We start from the raw sequence: 25,053 nt of genomic DNA on the forward strand, positions 1-25,053 counted from the left end.
GGGGGGGGGGAGACAGGGAGAGACAGAATAAGGGAGTAATGGTGTAAAAAAAAAAAAAAGGGGAGAAAGGGGAAAATGAAAATAAGAGAAGGACAGAGCGTGGAGAGGATGCATGTACAAGCAATAAATATGTAATCACAAGACATAGAGAATGATAAATGTATACCATTACTTAAATAGGTCAATCATACATTAATAACTACAATATGATAATAGAGCTGGGAAGTCAGCTGTAGCCGACTGAGTAAGTTTGCATAAGTGTGCCCACTTAGTCAAATACAAAGAACTACATCATGTTTTTGCACACCCCCTAACTCAGACTTTATTTTTCAAGACGGAGTATCAGAATAGAAGTGAGATGTTTTTCAATTAGGACAGAAAAGCTTTAACTACATTAATGCATATAATTTACTCTACTGTCACTTGTAAAGCACAGCAAATAGAATGAATTACTGGAATAGATAACATACATTTTTAATGATATAAACAATAGAAAAACCAAATGTTTATGCTTTGATTTTTAGACAGCCAGAAACACTCGTGAATATGTAGCATTTAAGCCTGGTAAAGTGCATCTACAGTTTAATCATGTTGCAGTTGTAATTGCATAATCTTAATCAGAAAGGAATATTAGTAAAGTATTAGCAGCAAAGGTAAACATAAATTAGGGATCCTAAAGGAGTTTTTTAAATCGAAAACAACTGGACTAGGTTATTTGTCTGGGAAGACGTATTTACGTATTTACGTATTTACGTATTTACGTATTTACGTATTTACTGACCAGGCTAGGACTGGTTCCTTCAGGACCAGTCCTAGCCTGGTCAGATGCGTACATGAACTGATGAAGCCTCTTGGATGAGAGGTGAAACGTCTTCCCAGACAAATAACCTAGTCCAGTTGTTTTCGATTTAAAAAACTCCTTTAGGATACTATGACCTGGACAAATGAGAATATACACAGGCATAAATTAGGGATGCATAATTTTGACTATCATGTACAACACACCCGAAGCAGAGGTCACAAGTGTCATTCAAGATTCAGTATGTACATCTGTGTACTATGTACATAGTGTATATTTTAATATAATTTAATAAAACATGGCTGTCTCCCTATATAAAAACCAGCATCATTTTTCTTGCAGGGATGTATTGTGTACCACTGCACATACAGTACTTTGACCTTAACATGATTTATGATATTTGCCTTCTCCTGTTGCATTACTACTGTATGTAATTTTCTCTGGTTTTTGACCTTTAATGGCTATATGATAGGTTTGCTGTGATATTTATATTGGATTCCTCATAAATATGTACTGCAGTATTACTTTAGCTATTAGTCTAAGAACTGAATGAAATCAGTGTCACATCAAACAGAAACATGAAATGCACAGGGCAAAATCTGCTGTTGTATATGTGCAGCAATCAATCCATTCAGAATGCTATTACTGTACTTGAAGACATGTCTCACATCACTGTAAAGATAACGCAGTAACATTGCAATTATAAAGAAAATGGTTCCACAATTAAATAACGTCTTTTTCACCACAGTGATAATCTGTGTCAGCAAACATACATTCCCATCAAGTTACCTTGGAAGCAAAGCTTTCAAAAGCCACCCAACAACATCCAAACGCCATCAACAAACCATGACATTAATACTTCTCTGGGGATCAGCGGTTAGTGGGTTTACAGAGGTTGTATAGACATTTACTGTAGGTGTATATTTTTTATTTCCAGTGATATACCATAATGTTCCTCTAGGATATTGTAGCCTATAGTTTTAACTGGCATTTTGCAGTATATCCTTCAGACAGATCATTATTACTGTAGGTCTTTTACTAGAAGACCATTTTGCAGATTGAGTTATTTAGAACATCAGTTTACACCATTGAATCCCAGCAAGGGGTATTTGTACCCCATGGGGTACGTGAAAAGATTTTATTGAGTAATGTTAGGCCAATTAGTTTTAAAAAATGGAAATTACATTTGGTTAAAGTAGAATGGACGCCTTGTAGTGGCCATCGAATCACCAAAAATCAAGTCAAATATATGCAATCAAAGGAAATTAAAATAAAAGTAATTATTAATTATATTGAGTGCTATTAACTAAACTAAATAAAATGTACTAAATTAATTTAAATTGAGTTGAATTAAGTCAAATAAATTGAGTTGATTATGCAATTAAATTAGATTGAAATTAGTCTATAAAATTACATTGAGTTAAATAAATTAAATTGATTCAAATTTCAAATTAATTTACTTTTATTAAAACGAATATTTTTAATTAATCACATTTACTTTATAGATTAATTTACTGAATTGAATTGAGTGAAATTAAAATACATTACATTTACCAAGTTAAATCAATTGAGTTAAAATAAATGAAATTGAGATGAATGAATTAAAACATTTTACATCAAATACATTTTTGAATTGAATTAAATAAATTTGATTTAAATTTAACTCAATTTAATCTGGATACATTTAATGTACATGGGTTAAATTGTGTCATAACACATGAATGCTTGAGTTATGGCCAAAAACATGTTTTGTGAAGTCACAGTGACCTTGACCTTTGACCACTAAAATCTAATTTGTTCATCCTTGAGTCCAAGAGAACATTTGTGTCAATTTTTCTTGGAATTCCCCGAAGGCATTCCTGAGATGTCACATTGACAAGAATGGAACAGATGTGAAGTCACAGTGACCTTGACCTTTGACCTCCAAACTCGAATCAGTTCATCCTTGAGGTTAAGTGAACATTTGTACCAAATTTAAAGACATTCCCTCAAGGCGTTCCTGACATATCGCGTTCACAAGAATTGAAAACATAATGCCTCCAGCCACAGCTGTCTCCAGCATGAACATATAAAAATACATCCATATACATCAAGTCAGCTGTAACACACATGGGTTGTTTAGGAGTGTGTGAAAACTAGCTGAACAAGCAAGCAGAGAAGTTAAAGCAGTTAGCTAAAGTAATCAGTACTTGAATTCAATACTTAACTTAAAGGTCTAGCAGTTAAATGGTTGAATAGCTCAAAGTAATGGGTAAATGGTTTAATTAGTGGTGGTGGATAAATATTCATGGTTGAAATAGTTAAAAAAAAAAAAGCTAAAACAATGGATACCCACAAATTAGTGAAATTACCCACAATTTAGTGAAAGCATACTAATGGAAAACTAAAAAGTAATGGATGCATAACATTAAAATTGATGGAAAATGGTTAGCTGAGAAAAATGGGAAAAGGTTTAAACTAAAACTAATGGACAAATGGTTGATTGATTAATCATTCAAATATTTTGCTGACGGATAAATATAATATTTGAAATGTAGCAACATTAGCTCGTACAAATGCATCTGACAAAAAAATACTCCAGATATTGCCAATTATCTAAAAGCCATAATAAAATTCGAAGTAACTTGTAATTGCTTTAAACCTGTGTATCCACTTCATAGATGCTCTGTGACTATTCTTACCTGGAGGTGTAAGCCAAAAACAGAACTCCTGGTGTCCTCCACCTGCACGGGACACTGTGATGTCAGCGAGTTTACTGCTGTGAGAGCTGAATATGCACATTTTCTCCTAAGGGTCACTTGGGTATTTTTAGTGTTTATGATATAAAAAGAGGTGAGAATCAAAGGGATGCCCAGGGTGAGAACAGCTACTGTGTGTGCTTGTTTCTAATCTTTTTCATTTGTAGCAAGGATATTCCTAAATCTGATGTTATTTTGGGCCCCGTGTATCTGCATAATTGTCCGTTTCATTTGCTTGTATTAAAAGATAAAACCTTCTTTTCACAGCTTGCTACTCCAGCCTACAAATTCCATGAATAATTTAAATACATAATTGCAAAAACCATTGCACATACAAGCATATATAGTAATTTATATTCATCTCAGCTTGCTCATGCATGATTATAAATCATTTATTGGATATTGGCTTGTGTGTATTTTCATCGATAAGGTGCAAAATAAATAAGCTACTCAGTTTATTCACTTTTTTTCAATGGTGTCCTCAGAAGTATTTAAAAAAGTAAGTTCTTTAGGTTATTACTATAATGACTAAATATCTCACCATTTTAACATTGAAAAACACATAATCTTATGTAATAATAATGTGTGGGGTCACACTTTCATGATCTAATTTAATTTTAGACAAAGCACCAGTCAGCTATATGTTTCATTATATTCTTTATGTCTGGCACCAGCTGAATTTATATACTGAATTTGTTGTAAATGCTTTTTCCCAGTATTATTAAGTCCCCTTGACTATGGTTACATTACTTTTTGAAGATGTGATCGCCATTATGTTCACTTTTAAAATAAACATAGTTGGATTCAACTGTATTTGTTTGTCAATAGCAATTACATTCTCTATCCCAAAGTTGCATTTACAGTTGCATATGCATTTAAAGCTGGATTGGACAACACCAAACTCTTATATATTTTGTGTTTGACAGTCAAGATAAACCAACCAGATCAGATCTGTAAGTTAACATACTGACCTAACATAAAAATCTCACTTAAAGCTATAAGTCTTTAAGTGTGAGTAAAATTTAAATTACATTTTAATCTGTTTTTCAAAACAAGCATCACAGTGGGAAAAATCAGTTTTTGTTTATCCATGGTCGTCACAAATACAGAACTGAAAGCAAAGCCACAAGGTTAAGTCTGAGCCGAGGAATGAACACAGACAGACAATATACTGTTCTCCATACAGCAAAAAGGTCATTATGCCCCAGTCAGACTGGCTCCCTAGAGCACACGAGTCTCATGATTTCAACGCCAGCATCAACAATTTCATTACACATCTGTGTGTTTGTTGTGTGTGTTTTCGGGTTCAGTGTTAGACAGCAGGTATGATAAACGGCACTCCACCAGAATATCAGCTCTCAAGATTTGCTAGGAAGGAAAAAACATGTATTTATCGACTGGTTGCCTGTTGACTCTCAGAAAAGCAATGAAGAGCAGCTAAATTCTTGGCACTGGCTTCTTTTTGCTCCTCAGGAGCCCTCTATTTCCTGATATGCTTCTCACTCTGCAGAAATGCTGCCATTTTCCCATTTCAGTTCCCGGCACAATCATCAGCATTTCTCCCTCCATGACATGAAAACAAACTAAGACTGAGTGCCTCTGCTTGTGTGTGGTTTCAAAACCCCTGTCAGCAATCACTGGGTGGGAGACAGCCATAAACTGCGTTTTAGAAGCCTATAATGGGCTACTGCAGCGCTGGCAAAACTTATATCATATTATGCCTCTTCCCATTCAGACACAAATAGGATCATTATTTTTGATAACTATACAGCAAGTGCTGGATAATTTCATTACACTACTTGCCACTGCATAATTCTATACTTCAGCTAAATCATCATAAATCTTGCCATACCTATTACTGTATTTAATTACAACACAAAATCAATCAATTACATTATGTCCTACAAATTATTGGAACATTAGGGTTGATCTATACACACAATTCTTCTTCATTCTGCCTTCCACTAACATTAGCGTGTATGTGACAGCGAAACAAAGAAGCAGGTTTGAGAAGCTGTATACTGACTGGCGCTGTGTGGGTCTGTATATTTCTCAGCAGAAGACCTCATATTGTTTGTCAAAAGGCACAAGTGGCAATTTATAGCAGGACCTATAAAGTCCATCTCATCTGATGGGATGGGGGCAATGCCCTCATGTCATCCACCTTATAAAATGATGGACGCTCATGGATGTGAAAGCTGAAGCGTTTTATTATAAAGAAAGCAGAAGACATTTCATGGGCCACCACCAGTCTTCCCCTAATAAATAGTGGCTGTAAATGCATGTCTATATAGAACGGAAGGCCAGTTTTACAACCAGTTTTTTAATCAGTTTGAAAGACTAATTTAAGGTACATTCTACCCTCCTGAGCATTTCATCTGTGTATCAACCTTTGATTCATTTGTTTTACACACTTTCAAAAATGATATTAAAATCATTTTCTGCTCAAGAGAAGTTGTAAAATAGTATTTATTCACAGGATGGGACTTTTGTTTAAACTGGCTTAGAAAGCTATCGAACTATAAACATAAAGTATTAACTGCATATCAATCAATTATCAAATTTTCACTCAATCAACATTCTATATTCTCAACTAATTTTTCAGACTTTCTCTACCATGTTGTCCTGTTCGCGAAAGTTTCTAATCTGCCTTCATACAGTCTCCTCCACAATGAACTCGATGGTATGCTGCGGCGACTGGCTCGTCTCCACCATGGTGATTTCATTCCCATCCATGGAAATAGTGGGAACAGTAATGGTCTGAGTTCCTAGAACGGCGGACGGCAGGATGACGACCTGTGAGGTTCCGTCCATGCCACTGAGCTGATCAGACGGGATCATGACCGTCTCGGTACCTCCCTCAGCCCCCTGCAGTACATATATGGTCTGTACTGAGCCAGACTCGACCTCCCCTGTGGTGGCCAGAGAAGAGAGCACCTTGGCCCCCTCCAGGACCTTCTGGACCTGGGCGGCCTCGGCTGCTTGTGCCACCTGCTCAGCGGTTTCCAAAGGCATGTCTCCATGTAGCCGCATGTGTTTATCCAGGTTCGAGCGAGAACGGAAGGCAGCGGGGCATTGGGGACAGGGGTAGGGCTTCTCGCCGCTGTGGGTACGGGCGTGCTCGGTGAGACGGGCAGCCACGCTGAAACTCTTGCCACAAATCCAGCAGCAGAAAGGCCTCAGGCCACTGTGGATGCGTTCATGGTCCTGCAGATGGGGTAGCTGGCGGAAACGCTTGCCACAAGTGGTGCACTGGTGGAGGGATGAGGAGGAGAATGGGGAAGTGGGAAAGGGGAGAATGCACAAAATATAGGAAAGGTAAGAGAGTGGCAGAAAAGTACAGTTATGTTCACAACAGTGCCAAGGCACAAACTCGACTGCAATTAATATTTTCTGAGACCTCTCTTTATACTTTTCTGCAGATGCAGCACTTCTGGCTGGATAGAGGAAGAGCAGAGAGAACAGGGTATGGGGAAAGACAGACCGGATAAGACAGATAGAAAGCAATAGAAGTGTTTTTCAATCAATCTACCGTTGATTTTCACAAAAATAAATTAATTGCTTGTCTATAAAGCATCAGAAAATAGTTTTGAAAAATAACCATTACAGTTGCTTACCTAAAAGTAATTCTTGCTATGTCTGAGCAGCAGTAAAAAAATCCAATATTGTTTAGTTTACTGTCATAAAATACGAAGAAATCCAGCTAATTTCAATCAATTAAAAGTGGACAAAAGGAAAAAATGTATCCAGTGAGCTGAGAGCCAAACAATTTCTAAATAAAGTAAATTCCACAGCTGTACCTTTCCTGCCGCTGTAACACTGTTTTCTGACTGCTCCCACCTGAGTGCAGACAATAAACTATAACAAGATACTTGATTAAACCTAAAGCACTAAAATAGAATGACTTTGTTGTGCTTTATTTTGATTCCCACTGGAGATGCTCAGATTGAAACGGTAGTGTACTCTAATAAAATTACCTTTCCTGCCGAGATTGCTCTTTATATACTCAGCAAATATAGGTGTTCCTTCAGGAACGCAGTGTATTTGATTTGAATTAAAATTCATCCCTACAACCGCCTCTCTGTTTGAGGACCGATGCTCCTTGAACCTCAGTCTTTAGCATGCCTGATAGATATGGCTCAAAGCAGAGCCACAAACATGAAATCAATTTCTACAGTGCGACGTGCTGTGATGGGCTTGGGTGGGTCTATAGTTGATGTCCTGCCTCGTCACCAGAGCAGCAGAGGGAGAGAGTCCCAGAATAGTAACAGGCACAGAGGGGAGCTGACAGGCCCTAACTCAGCCCTGCCATTAATCACAGGTACACAGGGAGGGAGGAAACACCCGCAGGACACACACTGCACAAATGGCCATGGTCCGGAACCAGAGAGATGGCCACAGTTATGAACGGGTGTTACGATGGCGGGTGAGGCAGTGCTGGATTTCAATTTGAAATACAGATGTTAAAGTGTTTGAAATCCTTGTGTTAAAGGACAAAATAAGATTAAGAGGGTCAGAAAAATTCCCCTTTTTAGATAAAACACACAAACACCATCCTACTTCTTACCTCAAAGGGCCTTTCATCAGTATGTGTCCTCATGTGAACAGTGAAGGTGGAATTGTAGGCAAAATCCTTGTTGCAAATCTCACAGGTGAAGCGGGGTCGGGTTTTGGACTTGCTGAGTGTTCCCTGGAAATGCGCCAGCACATGCTCCTCCAGGGCATTGTTGGAGGTAAATCGGCGACGGCAAGGCCTCACTGGGCATTTGAGAGGCGTCTGGCCCGTGTGGGACAACCGATGGAGGTCGAGGCCCTCCTGGGTCATGCAACGGTGGCCACATAGGTCACACTCAATCTGAGGGAATAAAGACATGAAGGGAAAAGGGGTGGGAATTAGACAAAAACAAAAAATTAAGGAGTTGGAAAACGGGGTGGAGGTATTAATGAAAAGAGAAAAGCCTGGTGTCTTTATGGTCCAACTGTGACGTAACTACAGTGTCACAGTTCGATTACAACTGGAGACCTTTGTTAGATGTCACCCAATTCTCTGTCCCTACATTTCCAGGCGGTCTCGAATGTCAGCTATCCAATAAAGGCAAAATGCCAAAAATAATTTTAAAAAGGTGAAAATAAAGAGATAAAAAGATCACATAAAATTTCAAGTGCTTGCTTCATTCTCATTAAAAACATATCTGTCACTTAAGATTAACAATCTCTTACTCTGTGAATGTCTTTGAAGTTGAGAGGGAAAAACAGAGTAATGATTATTTGTGCTCCTTACCTGTCCAGTGCAGCGTCCTCGGCCCTGACCCCGTCCACGGCCAGTATTCTTCTCCTCGTCTGTGGTAGGACAACGCTGCAGGTGGATTTCCAGCACTGACTGGTTCACAAACTGGGATGAACAGTGAGGACACGACGCCGGCTGCCTGTCTGTGATGGAGCAGTGTCGGGTTTTAGACAGGTGGTCATATTCTCTCCTAATACATCGAGCAGCTACCGTGCCATGCTAATGTCTGATGGCTGATTTGAGCTTGTTTAATGCTGGAGGTTGTGCCAATTATGCTGCAGTGACAGGTGGTACGCACAGAAATGCCTGGTGATGGGCAGCGGTGCCCAAACAGTCAGAGGTTGCCAGTTTTCAAGTGTCAACAAACATCGTTAGATTTTAATTGTGTTCCATGGTTGCTCATACTATGAACACACAGGGAGAGTTCAACCCAAAAAATGTAATACACAAGATGTTAAGATACAAAAGACAATAGTTCTTTTTCACAACAGACATTTAAAATAAATGATTCAGTTTCAGGGTGCAGGTATTGTTCATGGTGGCTTGTGGTCACACTGTCATAGTCCTTTGGACACTTGAATGGAGCGAAGCCATCGTTGTTGCCATTAGTAACCCCTCTCCTCTTCCTAAAAGCATGACAACTCAAAATGTCTGCTGGTCCATTAATTGATTACACAATTGAGAAACAATTAGTCAAACAATTTTGATCATATATTCATAATTGAAGTGCTTTATCAAGCAAAGGTGTCAAACATTTTAAAGACAAATTATTATTATTATTATTATTATTATTATATCAAATAATTACATCTATCAACAACAAAGTATCAACTGAGCTAGACAGTCACCCTCTCAATAATCATATGGTCTATGACTAGATGTCAGAAAATAACAAAAATCTCTATTTCCCAGAGCTCAAGTGGCATCCAACATGCCAAAACCTTAAACCATTAAATTTACAGTGGCATAAAACAGATAAAAAACAGCAAATCCTCACAACTGAGAATTCAGAACCAGCTAATTTTGGGCATTTTTGCTTGAAAATTTAAGTGATTTGTCGATTGTCAAAACTGTTGCAGATTAATTTTCTGTCAAACAGCTAATCAGTTAATTAATCAATTCATCATTTCAGCTCTGATCAGCTGGTGGCCTAGTTGTATTTTGGCAAAGCAAACCACACTCTCACTTGGGTTGCTCTTGAAAAACCTGGCTGGGAAATCGCTGACACTGATGGTTCATCAGTATGTCCATAGGTCGTCACACCAACATCTTGCAATCTGCTAACCATCTGTACTGTCTATCCCAGTGGGGGTGATCCACTCTACTCCGCATTGGGGCCATCTAATTAAACCTTTAATAAGGACAATCTCAGCCTATGGCCCTGGACTGATCAATGGATCAATCTCTCCAATCATCTCTCTCAAAGGAGCCACATACCTCTGACCCCTGATGCACGCTGACTCTTCAGGCTTTACTAATGAGGTTGCTGTGCCAACGGCCCCCTGATTAAGATGAAGTGTCAACATGTTGACCCAATTCATTTACCTCCACCTTCCTCCTCCAGTCCACATGGGAGGCAGATCAATGGAAAGTCATTGACCTAATGCATCGTAAGAACAATGCACATACAACATGGATGTATGTTTGTAAATAAACAAGATAGGTCACCCAGGCAACTTGATGGAGGCATTTATCGCCAACTTTGCATTAATCAATAGTAATTAACTGAATGTTGTAGTGATAACAACATCATATCTGATTAGTTTCCATTGCAACAAAGTGCATCTGCTTTGCATCTGATTGCTTGATATGTTCATCACATTCTGTGATCCTCTTGAATGCATTCACACTTTCTCACAGATGCAAACGCTGATCAAAGACAAAAGACAAGAGCTGGTCACATGGACAAAGGATATGCAACATGAAAAGAAAGGTAAAAAAAAAGATTTAATAATGAAAAAACACCCCAGCCCAGAGGATTGGTCGATATCATTTCCGTATTTTCAGGTAGTTCCTGGTAAAACATACAAGTATGGGGGTGAAAGATATATGTCGGGCTGAGCCCTGACCTCTCACCTTGATGAGTGAGCGAGTGCATGTCGAGGTCTTTCCTGCGTGTGAAAGCCTGTCCACAATCTGCGCAAGGGAATGGGTGGCTGGTGTGGAGCAGTCTATTTAAGCAAAAAAATTTACATATTTAAGCAAGTGCACAAACACAACAAAGTCAGACGATTTAACCATTTACTATTACTAACGTTGTAGACAACAATTACAGTTTCTAACACAAATTTATTCAAATGGGAGAAAATGGGCAAAAGTACTGTGTGCAATATGTAATGATCACAAATATTTAAAATAAAAAAAATAATTAAATTAAATATTTATACACCCCAATATATTTAATACATTTCAGATTTAAAATGTCCCAATTCAAAGACATATAATAAACCTTAATAGAGAGGTGGAAAAAGTCATGTTTTGGTTTTGAGCTGCCGCCCTATATGTGACTTGTGGGAGGATTGCCAGCAAGTATGTGCTTAGCTGTGCTTCAGGTTAAATAAGGGGTATTAGCTGAGTGTATAAAGGCTGGAGATAAAAGAACAGCAGTAAACTGGGAGGAGTCAGAGTGAGGACATGAAAGACTATATTTATCCATTGCATAACGTTACGCTGGATATAGCCTTAGGGGAGGAGAGAAGTGTTAGGATGTATTCACCTAATGCTGCATCAGGCCTGCTTTCACAGCATGGAGAAAAAAAAAAAAACACTGGTTCTTTGGGCAGCTTTTAATCAGAATAAACAAGAATGATGTTGAAGTTTTAAAAACACGCTTCGCTAAATATTGCATACATACAAGTATATGTATTATGTATATCATACTCCTACAGGTATTTTTATGGCAAAAGTATTTAAGCACACAGGTCACTTAAAGTAAAGCAGAAGGCTAGAGGTGATGTGCAAGGACTTCTCAAGGACTGTGTAAGAGTCCAGGTTGTTTCTATTCCATGTTAAATAGACAATAGAAATCAATATTTCAAGGACAGCTGACCCTGAGGTGGATGGGAGAATTAAAATTTCAGTCAGGGTCACTTCTCTTTCCAGCCAGATGTTCTTTAATGAGTAGGACTGATGCTGTACAGTATTAGTAGGTAAGTAAGTATAAACTGCACAGTATAAGTAATACATGTGAGAATAGGCTGACTGGAGCCAAAACGATCAGTTCATCGTTTGCTTGTTCCAGCTTCTCAAATGATGATGAAAAAGATGCTGCTTTTGCTCATCCTCTTCTGTGATATCTTTGTTTAGCATGAAAGTTCATTGTTGACTTTGGAAATAAAGAAAATAATCTTCTTCAGAAAATAAGCAACATAAGTAAATTCCATCTGCTCATGAGGACTGTGAGATACCGCCGAAAGCTCTGGAAAAAGCTTCACAGCAGACCTTGAGTTAACACTATTTTGTCAAAATTAATTATTTTTGGGTTGTGGACTCTCTATTTTCTGGCGTTTTACAGACCAATCGACTCATCAAAAACTCAATAGAGTAACTGATAAGCCATTATACTGATTGATATTGGCCCAGCTGGTACGGCAGAAATTGGCAGAAACCTTGGGTTCCACTGGTTTCTAGAACATGCCACTGGTTTTCAGTTCAAGACAATCACAAGTGTAGTATTTGAACAACGAAACCTTGATCCTGATCATTGTTCTGCAGGTATAAACATAGCATATACAGTTTCAAAGCTGTAAAGCCTAAAGCCAGTGCTTTTAACTTACAATACTGTATTTCACGTCCAATGTGTTATAGCCAAAACCAATAAAATACACATACACACACAGTATATCCTCTCCCCCTCGCTTAACCAGGTAGGACAGGACCAGACTCCATCCTGGGTTGTTATCGTTATCTTAATTTACTGGGCCTCTGTCTGCCAATCATATGTGGCCGAGGCTCAAGGGCACCCAGACATCTCAGTTAGTGTGTGTGCCACATGGCTTAAAGATCTTGCTCAGTAGATGGACACGGCTCAGCTACTACAGCTCTGGGCAAGGGTGGGTTATCTAAATCCTGTCTTGGGTTCTGTTGGAACCGCAAGTCTAATGTATTTACACCAAAAATTGGGTTGAAATTAAATGTTGATAATTGTCTGACATGTTTTTGTTTTTTCTACCTACACTCCCACAAATAAAAGATGCTAAAAAACAAACGTGTTATTACTTGTGATGGTTAAGCTGATCCTCCGTGTTGAACCGTGACGGGCAGTGAGGACACGCCAGAGGAGCTCCTTCACTGTCCAAACCACACACCTGTATAGAGGGACACAGAAATAAAAAAAAAATTAAAAAATAATCGTTGCACGTTTACCACAAAAATATATAATTCTTGATGAAAATTCAGTTTTATTTCAAAACAAGTTATCTACTATTTAAAAAGTGTGATGCCAGCTAAGAAAACGACTGCTGACATCCAAATGGGTCTGAATCATTTCATGTAGTTTTTATTTTTATATATGATATTATATCTCAATTTGAGAACAATTTTAACAAGTAAACAATAGTAGGAAGTGTACCGGTTTTCGTCCACGCTTGCGCTGAGGCTTTAGCAATGTGTGAATGCGTTTGTGTCTCTTCAGGGTGGAGCCCTGGGAGAAGTTTTTGCCACAAACGTCACAGTTGAAGGGTTTGCTGCCCGTGTGGTTCATGCTGTGGCGCAGCAGGCTCTGGGAGTTAGTGAAGGACTTTGGGCACACCTTCACAACAACAATAATCAAGATTAGTGTCACTGATATATTTACTTGATATATTTATTAGTTTTAAGCATCTCATGTAAGGGAATGAATAAACTTGTATATGGCTAAATTTTAACAAATTACGATTTTCAAATCAATTTCCACTGTGCAGACACACCGGGGAATCTGTCAAATATAATGAGGTTGGAGGTTCAAATTGTGTCTGCCTCTCCTTCAAAGCATTACATCATCTCATCAATGTCAACTGCACGACATAAAAGACATTTATATCAAAGCATATTATCCCTCAGACTTGAGAAAGGACACATTTTGATTAGATTTTGATTGGCACCTTGCACGTGAAGAGCTTTTCTCCAGTGTGGCTGTACACATGGGTGCGGAGGAATACGCGTCGGGTGAAGGTTTTGCCACAGTAAGGGCAAACATGGGGTAATGGTGTGCGGGCCCAGTCCTGCAGCAGTTTAACAGGTGGAGGATGGTTGGTGTTGTCTGAGTCTGCTGCAGTGCTGCCCTCTGTTTCCTCTTTGCTGCCTGAACCCTTGTTTCCTGACAACAACAAAAAACAGTCCATTAAAGCCAAAATGCCCAGCGATTATTTATTTTTATTTTTTGCAAAAATTGGCTTTAAAGCAATGAATTCCACTTACCTTTGACAACATTAGCACTGCTCAGGATCCTGAAAGAGGGCCTACCTCTCTTAGGAAGGGGTGAACCTGAATCACTGGCAGAGGCAGGCGGGGAAAGCAGTCGCTTTGAGCTCTGTGGGGCACCTTGAATTTCAGTGGTGGCTGTTTCATCGCCACTTTCAGCTCCATCCGCCACCTCCATCCCTGATGTGAAGCGGTGCTCCCGCCGATGGTACAGGTACTGGGTAGTGTTCATGAAGCTAACCCCACAATGGGAGCAACTGTGTAGTGCCTCCTTCAGGTCATGTTTCTGCTTACGATGGGCAGCCAGGCCTCCCTCATCGCTGAAGCTCTGCCCACACTGGGTGCACATAAACAGCTCAGGCTGTGTGAAGGTAGGTGTGACACTGGTAGTGGAGAGAGTGGCCTCCTGCCCCTGCTCATCAGTCCCATTGCTCTGAGCACAAACCTCCTCTGATTGTGTTGCTTCACAAACGACTACCACCTTTTCCTCACCTTGCTGTTTGTGTTGCTTGCGGTGGTAAAGAAAAAGTGTAGTGTTTAGAAAGCTTTCCCCGCACACAGAGCAGCGGTGCAGAGCTTCCTCAAAGCCATGCTGGGTCTTGCGGTGGGCCACTAGTTCAGACACCAGGCCGAAGCATGAGCCACAGTCCACACACAGGAGCACTGGTTCAGGCTTAGGCTTTTTGTTTGCCCCCCGCTTCTTGGGAGACGAATCCTCTGGATTAGAGGTCGTAGAGGCCGCCTCAGAAACAGGAGGATCAGAGCTCTGAGCTGTAGAGGTCTCTGTAACCTGCTGCCACTCTTCCTCTTCTACAGGTGTCTCCACTGGTTCTGGCTTTAGATTTTGGCTAGTTTCACTCTTTGAGAGAGAAGAATCTTCTGGATTTAAAGTTGAAGTGGGACTCTGAGCTAAGGACGTGTCTGCCTCAGGTTGTGAATCAGGGTTTGACTTGCTCCCTGAGGCAGACTGCTGACATGTCTCTTCTTTACGGTGTTGCTGCCAAAGGTCCAGGCTCTTGAAGAGTTCATCACAGTCCCCACACTGGTAGAGGATTCTGGGTTGGTCTGATGACAGCTTTGCACTGACTGTAGCCTGCTTAAATGTACTCTTTTCAAGTTGCACGGAGGAGTGTTCTGCTTGGACTTGAATCTGTGGGACTGTAACTGTCCTTGATATATTTATTACCTTTTGCTGCAAAGACAAGGGAGGAAAGAAAAATCAGAGATTACCTTCAACATTTGTGTGTTTTTCTTTAATTCTATTCTGTCTGGCAGATGAGGAATGAGAATTCAGTGTTGGGGTACTGAGGTCAATTAGTGCAGCATGTGTTTAGAGCCAAGGTTCCTCTGAGAGCTCCAGACCGCCAAGATAAGGCCTCAGCCTGGACGATAGCTATCAAAGGTTGAATGGGTCATTCCACAGGGTTTTACATTTGCTACTTCTGTCCATTCAGATGATAAAAACAGAACATCAAGGGCCAAGGTTAAAGACGTCTGAAACTGCTTCAATCACAACAGTTCAACATGTCTCACATACAATAATGATTTGTGGCATACTTTATTTCTGTTTTACCACTGGCTGTACAGTTAAAGCTGTTTACCTACATTTTTATCCTGTAAGCAGTTGGAAATTCAGGGTGGTGATGGTCTGCTGAGCATAATTTTTTTATTCTTCTTAAGTGAACATCTCTGAAATATTGTATGCTCAAGTCTCAACTACTACTTGAAACTGAAATAAAACTAAAGTGGTTTGCTTAATTGGTCCATTTTTATCAATATAACAAATGAGTATTAAATGCATCACATTATATTCAAACAGCTAGTAACTTGTAACAGTTTTAGTTTGTTATTTTCTTTGGTAACAGCCTTCTGGCAAACAATTGGCATATTTTTTTTATTAAGGCTGTACAGAACATATGTATATTTGTTAGTTCTAAAGTATGTGCTGACTAACTGCACAGTCAAGCCTCTAATCGAGCAGAAAGTCAAGATCAGTCAACAACAGGATTTATGTTTTGAACACAACAGGAATGTATGGAACACTTTTTATCTTCTACTACAGCTCGACAGTGGAGAACTTGGCATTAACAGCCTTGTGTACAATCTAGCCGACAAAGGACATGATTGGACTGTAGTTTAAAAAAAACATGATTCATACACATCCACTGCAATTTATAAATGTTCTTGCAATTTTACACAAAGTCAAAAGACCTAATAACATTTCTGTAAATTTTCCTCCACAGCTCTAGCCTTCACAAAACTGGCACCATTCCCGGATGCAGCACAGAAAACCCACAAACAAAAGCGTTCTATCAGCCCATCTCTGGCACTACACTGGAGATAAGGTTGCATTAAAAATAAAAGAGAAAATAATATCAGAAAGAAGTATTAGTTTAAAAAAAACAAAACAAAAAAAGAACAAGTGTGTATCCTTACATCCATACGTCTCATCAAAAAAATACTCTATCACTCAGAAAACTGAACCCTTCATTCATAGCAAATGTAGAAATGTTATAAGGGCTTAGATCTTCATATCAAACACTAATGTAAACTTGTAAGTCTTCTTATAAGCACATCTTCACCATTCAGAATAAACCTTTTCACACTAAGCAAGAAAAACCTTGGACAAGTCTTGAACACAGCTACTTCACATACCTCAAAGAAAACATCCCAAAGAAAAACAATTCTGAACATTTTGATTCATAAAGATTTTTAACTATCACTGTAATCTCATCCTCCTTAGTCTACATATTATAAAAACACTCCTCTCATTTATGTTTATTTTTAATGTAATACAATTGAGTTTTTCATGTTTATGTCATAGGTCCCTTGTTTTATCATAATAGGGAGGCTTTCATTTCATGTAATCTTTGAAACAAGGCTTCCATTACAAAAGCTACATGCCGTACCATTGGTAGGTGTATACACAGTGTGCACACAGTTATAAGTTTCAATAAGAGAGGCACTTCCCCATTTTAAAAAAAAAAGGGAACATGAACAAATCTTTTTAACCTTTGTGAATAGTGCACAAGGTTTATAATAGTTTTTTTATTATGAAATTAATACTGAATGACTTAACAGCTTCTGCTCATAGTTCAGACAAAATACAGCTTCATGACTAGCCTAAACTATTATGGCTTGACAGTGCACTGTTTTATTGGTGTTGGAGGATGATACCTCAAACAAAAAACGCATTAACATACAGTGAATGGTATACACGAGGCATCGACTGTCCTATACGCTTTGTCTGCTCTGCCCACTAGACAAACTTTATGGTATGCTACAAATGGACATTAGATGTTAGAGATTTGATCCCAAGAAAATGGTATGATGTGGACATTTTTTAAACTAACAGCTTTAGCTGTCAGGCAGCTGTCCTACTGAATTTGTGTAGCTTCTGTGATGCCATATTGTATGTGAAGAGAATATTTTTGGTATCCCGATAAGGAAGTTTGCAGATATAGAAGCTGGGTCATAATTTCATCCAAAAAGGAAATGAAAGGGTGAATTTGTGAAGTCAGAGGATGGTGCACTTCTGATGAACCAAATCACCAAAAACGCAAACTCTGACTTGTTTAGTGCACAGTATTGAGGAAACATTTCTAAAACATTTTCCTTTAATGTCTGATCTTCTCACTCTCAGATACAGGAGACACCGCCTCGGGTTGTATGGCTCCAGCCATGACCAATCAGTCATGGTGCAGTTCAAATCCGTGTCTGTCCAGATATATATATATATATATGTATCTTATGATGTCACAGTGAAATTGACCTTTGACCTTTTGGATATAGAATGTCATCACTTCTTCATTTTTGTACCATTAGACATTGGTGTGAAATTCTCATAACTAGCATATAATTCTTGAGCTATGGCCAAAAACATCTTTTGTGAGGTCACAGTGACTAATAACCTTTGACCACCAATCAGCTCGTCCATGAGTCCACATGAACAATTACACCAAATTTGAAGAAATTTCTTAAGGTGTTCCTGAGGTATTGCATTCACGAGAAAGGAACGGAAGGACAACCCAAAAACATAAGGCCTCCAGCCAGGGCTGTCGCCGACACAGAGACATAATGAAGTGCAAATTACACTCTGTGAATTCAATCACTCATCTGAGAAATGAGTACAGACGTGTTAAAAGAGCTCTCTGTATCCATTTCAGCCATAGCAGCCATTGTTTTCTATCAATGTCATATAATGCAGACAGAAATTATAATACTCTAGCTAATGAAGTGGGGTGGCTTGCAATAAACCAGCTTATGGCAAAGCAGAGGCCAGGAAGCGATAAGGTATTGCAGGTTTTATAGTGTTTCTCCAACTGATTCATCTATGAGAAGGCCAATGAGCGATACATCAGGAGAAAGGGTGGCAATGACTGATGCATTTCTCATGCTTCTCTTCCCGCTGGCAACTCAGGATGCAATCTGTCTGTCATGAGTGTCACTGTGCTTTATGGACGTGTGTTGAAGACTGTAAGAATGGAAGTCTGGGCACAAGCTCAGACAGCCATGCCCTACTGGTAAACGAGGGGCCAATGACTGCTTTTAACCCTGGGGGCTTTCTGAAGCTGTCAGGAGAGAGGCAAAAGAAAAAAGTGCGAGTCACACCAAAACTCAGCTGAATATGTCAAAGTTAAACAGAATAAATCGTTGTGTTACACAACTTTCAAACTCAGATGGCGTCTTCATGGAACTTTGAATAAATAGAGCTCAGCATTTTGATGAAATGTATGAAAAGAATAAATACCAAACAGGACACACATTGTAAAAAACACTGAACACAATGCATTATGTAAAAATCCACAGGCCTCTCAAATGCACTAGCCAAACAATAAAAATACAAGAGAGTCCATACAGAAGCATACATTTAGTACCCAGAGGGAATATGCAAAAAAAATGACAAGTTGTAGACTTCACCCAAAAGAAGCAAAAGGGAATCTCCATCACAAAAAGACAGAAAATATTTTTTCCCTGTCCTCATGAAAACAAATTGTTCATTATTAATGAAGCATGAGGAACATTCTGGTGATTCAGCTGGCCTCGCTGGAACACATGTAAATGTGACGTCCTGGACATCAATCTGGCCTGGGACCTTTATCACATGTCCCTCACTTCCGCTCTCAATCTTGCCTGTTTTAATCTACTGTGATTTATTCTATTATGTCCAAAATAATGCAAAGCTTGCTTATATTTCTTGTAACCATGTTGCGATTGTATTGTATCACATGACCAAAAACAACATCTCGGTTAAGCAGGTTTATCTTCTTTGACTTAACAAACTTCTATTCAACAAACCAACAACTCTCATATACTGTATATCATACATGCCAGTTCAGAGCTTATTAAAAATATAAAACATGCACTGACGTGTACTCTGAAATATAAAGTTAGATTTAAAAAGTCTAGCACTCTATAATCCATAATCCATCCACTTTTAGCACTGCCACCTTTTTGCCTGTTCCACCTGTTTGCCTCACAAGTGACTCATTACTCTGATAAACAACGTGCTAATGTGTTATTTTGCCATTACGCAATAAAGAAAGCAAGTCCAGGTGGCTCTTAAGTACTTAGAAAAAAACTGTTGAATAATGTGCAGACCTTGCTACATATCCACTGTGAACTTATTAGAGTAAACGTTAGGAGTCTGAGTTAGTGACAGATGTTTGTCTTTAATATGTATACTGGTATACTGTAAGTACATACACATGTTGTAATGAGGGGCTTGTAGAAAAAAAGGAATTCAGCCTAACAAAAAGATCTCCACATCCACTGTACACTAAACCTTGAAAACTTATTTTAGAAATGTATGTAATTACCTTATAATGTTGATACAATTGTTTTTACTTTCTTTTAGATAATCTAAGAAATTCATGCCTGTTTATCCATCTTAACAAGGTACTGTCTGCACTCTTTCATAGTGTGGGACAGTTGCCAACCCATCTATATCATTCGCATTACTGATGTAACAATGTTTTATCTGTGCCCTCTTGGCCAGGTTTCTCTTCCAAAGGAGATTTCATTGTCAATGAGACTTTTGCCTGGTTAAATAAAGGAAGATTAAAAGAAATTAAACTGATACGTGTTAAGTAACAATTACGCCATAAAAGGCGAATAACGATCACCATCTAACCAAAAAAGACTTCCTCGTTATTCTGTGGTTAAAAATATAACATCAGCGTACAACTAAATCAAATATAAATACAGAGCATATCATTACAAACAACTAAATTTTCTGATGGGTGCTCTGATGAATGTCACAATTACTACGATGAGAACGGGAGCATTGTCAATTTATGGCTAAAGTTATTCTTGTCATTTCAATGTCATTCTCCAGGCATGATTTAGAGGCTTTTACACGATCACACAGCTGGCCTTTTCAGGCCCCACCATCACAATATTGATGCTTTTTCAGTTCCATTCTTGCACTCAGAAACACCCAGGCACAATCACATGTTGAAAGGGAAAATTGTTGACTGTGCCAGTACTTACCTGAGTCTGTAGCACTGGAACAGTGACAGCGGTGGTTCCTGATGTGTCTGACTGTTCATCCTCAGCTGTGCATGTCAACTGGTGCTTGAGTACCTCTTCCAGAGTGTTGAACTCTTGGTAGCAGGGGAAGCACATGTACACTGACGAACTCTCCATCTCTGCCAGGGGATTAGAAATCATAAAAACATTTCATAAGAGAAGCAGCAATTCAAGCCTGATTTAGATAAAAGGTGAAATAGTTCACAAAACTCAACATGCTTTGAATAAGAAAGTAATATCACAACGTGAGCCTTATACAGATGCCTACCCACCAGTGCATTACATTTGAAGTTAAGTTGTGAACATTGCCCTCTCCTGATGAAAAGAAGTGCCTGCATATATTATCAAGACAACAGCTTGGACTCAAGTGCCAGGAGGCTAACTCTGGGGTTGCCAAGATGACTCACCATGCGCTGAGCCTGGACTAATTATTATTTTTTAGCTCATACTGCTGCTGAATGTATACAACAATCAAAAACACAATCTCTACAATCCTTCCTACTCACTAGGTACCAGTCAGACCATATACAACACCAACAAAGCTCTACTTTGAAAAAAGAACCTTACAAATAAAAGAAACCCACTGGAAGATACAAATCAACACGTTTAAAAGACATCAATGTAACATTTTAGTTTATTGGCAGACAAGACTATAACTTCAATTAATAAGGATGGTGATTTTCTATATTCTCTTGTAAATGAGAATTCCCATAAAAAGATAAAAACCAGCCATGCTCGTTAATTTGTCTCTTCTACTTACTTTTCACATTACCCAGTCCATCTGTGTCATTCCTCACAAAGCTCATTAGTTCCCACTTATGATATAAATGTTTGAATGGGTCATTTTTGAAAAGGGACTTTTCCGCCCAAAAAAGCAATATCCTAAAACAGCTGGCCGATCTAGGTTTTAGCAAATGTTGCTAAAACTGGAGTAAATGGTTTATCTACTGCATCTTGTCATTTAATGAGTATTTACAGCAGCAGGACAGTGTATGTGGGATCAGCTCAAAAGACTACAGTAACCACATTTTGGAGGGATAGGGCTTGGGCCAGGGAATCACTGGTATCACTTCATTCAACACTCGCTCTACTGAGTGCCATTCTAGTTTTCATTATTGATTGATCTGGCAATTATTTTTTCAATTAATCACTTTGTCTATAAAATGCCAGAAAATAGTGAAAAAGAATGTTGTCTTGTATTGTCTCACCAACAAACCAGAATCCAAAGATATACAGTTTAGTATCATTTATGACAAAGAAAAGCATCAAATCCTTGTATATGAGAAAATAGAAAAAGAAAGTTTAAATTTTTGCTTAAAAGATTAAATTCGAAAAATTATTAGAAGACTAAAACTTAAATTGTTGAAGATTCATTTTCTGTCAATCGACAAGTCAATTAATCGACAAATCATTGCAGCTATTTCCTTGTTGGTTTTGGTCTTTTCATGGGAGATGTTGATATTAAGAAAAAATGGAATAAAGCCACACTTATTTAGACTACCCTCATTGAGATAAATAGAATGGACAAAATAATAAAAATACCTCTCCATATAAAGCAAAACAATTCAACAGCACCACAAACTGCAGTCTCCAAAATAACCATATTTAAATCTACAACCTGTTGAAATATAGTCATCAAATGCTGCTTAGCAAAAAAATGTTACACTCAGTTTTAACATAGATGCTTTTTCAACAGCAAATGACCAAAATCATTAGGCTATTACTGGGTCAGTCTATGGTTACAATCATAAGTCTATGAACTTATGTCTTGTCTGTTTAATCTATATTTTCATCATCTGCTGCCAGAAGCACTTTGTCCCAATCAGGTTACAGCTGAATTAAAAGTCAATCTAACAAACAGGTGGATCCCAGAAATGTATCATCATTTAGAAAATTCAATAATGTGGTCTAGTGGACAAAGCTGAAGAAAATGTAATAGTGCTAACTATATAATTATTTTCTCCACTCAAACTCAGGCCATGCTGACACTCTCCAGCTGAATTCATAAATTCATCTTTTTCCTATGCATTTTGCTCCTGCATCCAGACTACATGTAGTTTTTCTCCCCAAAAACTTTACTTTTCCAAAACAGTCTCCATAGTGTGTAAATCTGACAATGCTGGCTTGGCATTTTAGTGTGTACTGGGAAAGCAGAGGTTTGTGGGAAACACTGCTATATCGGTGAAAAAACAGACGGTGGCAGTAGCTTGGTATTTTATTGTTTTTTACTTTTCTAAATAATAGGCCATTTAGTATACCATGCTCAGTAAGAGGGGAATCACCCTTTTTGGCATTTTAATGTGAATAGATGTCAATTGCTGAAAGGAAACGCCTGGTGTGTGGACGCATGTTGTTTTATCATGAAAACAGCATTTTAAAATTTGGGTGGCTTAATGTTGACATAGCCTAAGACTCTTTCACTGCTAATGCATATGTGATTTGAAGATGAATGTCCACTGTCCACACATTATTCCTTCTGGCTTCGCTGGATTCAAATGGAGGCTCACCTCTTTATTCAACCATTGCCATAATGAATCATAGTATCTGAGGTCCAGTGATGATTTTTTAATTCACCCAAGTCAGAGTTGACTGAACTAACTCTGATCAACTGCTCTGGAGTTTCCAATCCCAGTGTTAGTCATCTCAGAGTTTGTGAAACCCGCTTTCTAAAATACCTGTCTAGGATAAAATGACACTGTCATGTGTAGCAGGGGTCAGTTGGGGACCAGAGCGAAGTTTTCGCCCTGGGCCCCTTACCCCAGGACGTTAATCCAGCCACGGTCTGCATCTGCTCATACCCATTTACTTGCGAGCACCAGCAGTAGTATCCTGTCCCCCAATATGCCTTTATTAGAGAGCAGGAAGACATAACATTTCGCTAAACGCCACGAATGCTAATCTATGACATGCATTATGGAGGATGACCTACACTAGCCAGCACTTAATCGTGTTTACTGCAAGGGCAATGTCACTCCGACGTTGACTCACAAGTGGACCAGTCTCTTATAGTTCATCCAGTCACCCGCTAATAACCCATATCAACAACTGTGACCCTTTAGCTAGTGGTCTCACTTGCGATACAATGTACGCCAGTTCCACAGCTAGCGATTAGCTAGCTACTCGTTAGCCAGCTGTATTATCTCTAACCACTGTAGTGTTGCTAACATGCAATGATAGCCATCTTTCTAGCAACAAAGCTAACGTGTCCGCGGCGTGGTAGTTAGCTCCCTCGCTAGCTCGGAAGCTAATAAAACAGCTGTTAGATCATTCCTTGATAGCGGGCGTCGAAGCCAGGTTGGCTAGCGACTAAACCCGGTTTACCACTTACACCAGTGGTGCTTACTATCTAGTACCAAGGAGAAGAAGAAGAAAAGACCGAAGAAGGAGGGCGGGATACGCTTCTTCGGTGGTATAATGGCGGCGACAGACTAAAAGTTAACATTAGCTGTCTCCCCCCGTTGAAATCCTCCATACATTAATATCAGTGTCTAATATATCACCGAAAAAGTAACATTAATGTTAAATAAGTAAATTTAATTCATCATTACTCACCACACTCGGACATTACCGGTTGAGGAAATAGGGCAACAACTTCAGCTTTTTTTCTGCATGTTAGAAGGCTCGGTCTGATTGGCTGAGAGGGTCACTTCATAATCCAATAGGATTCGACTACATATAAGACTGACAGCGTTTGGAATCTGAAAGCGCGGCAGTGCTGCAGCAGTAAGTTATGGTCACAGAGAGGAATTCACTTGTTCCAGCCTTAAAGTGTGAATAATTGCTAGTGTTCTTACTCTTCTGCAATAGTAAACGAGCAGTTTTGTGGTTGTCTTAAGAATATGTAACGTGGGCATTTTCTCTATTTTCTGACATTTTATGGACTGAGCAATAAATTGATTTTTAAAGAAAATACTTGTCAGAACCTATTAATAATGAAAATAAATTTTGGTTGCAGCCTTATGGTATTCATATGATGGAATAATACGACCTTTCTGTAGGTTTTTGTGTGTGTTAATTAATTGACACAAAGACACAATTGAAGCAATCTGATACATATACAATATAAACAACAAAACTAAGACAATGGAAGGCTTAAAATTATGCATATACATTATACATACACAATACATAATGCACTGAGCAGAAAATAACTAATTCAAATCAATATTTGATGTGAGCACCTTTTGTATTTAAAACAGCACCAAATCTCCATTTGTGCACAGTTTTTCAAGATACTTGGCAGGTAAATTATTGCATCTTGGAGTACTTGTCACTGTTCCTCTGTGGATTTAGACTGT

The 25,053-nt window shown here is 38.7% G+C and overlaps 1 protein-coding gene across 2 annotated transcripts; it reads right to left on the minus strand.

The window, feature by feature from the left end:
• Positions 1-5,723: 5,723 nt before the first annotated feature.
• znf574 (zinc finger protein 574) lies at positions 5,724-24,382 on the minus strand. Of its 2 annotated transcripts, none has more exons than XM_023429915.2 (10): positions 24,308-24,382; positions 20,717-20,874; positions 14,222-15,416; positions 13,906-14,120; positions 13,395-13,574; positions 13,043-13,131; positions 10,901-10,995; positions 8,819-8,967; positions 8,105-8,392; positions 5,724-6,789 (listed from the first exon to the last, which is right to left on the minus strand). In XM_023429915.2, exons 1-10 carry the CDS (start codon positions 24,318-24,320, stop codon positions 6,190-6,192), a joined length of 2,982 nt encoding a protein of 993 aa, XP_023285683.1. In that variant the 5' UTR covers positions 24,321-24,382; the 3' UTR covers positions 5,724-6,189. The 2 variants fall into 2 exon arrangements, with proteins under 2 accessions (XP_023285683.1, XP_087036431.1); XM_087180305.1 differs by lacking the exon at positions 24,308-24,382 and adding an exon at positions 21,028-24,073.
• Positions 24,383-25,053: the final 671 nt, after the last annotated feature.

The sequence above is a fragment of the Seriola lalandi genome, unplaced genomic scaffold, assembly GCF_002814215.2.
Source record: "Seriola lalandi dorsalis isolate HSWRI2012SDOR001 ecotype SW California unplaced genomic scaffold, Sedor1 jcf7180002054900, whole genome shotgun sequence".
Taxonomy (NCBI): domain Eukaryota; kingdom Metazoa; phylum Chordata; class Actinopteri; order Carangiformes; family Carangidae; genus Seriola; species Seriola lalandi.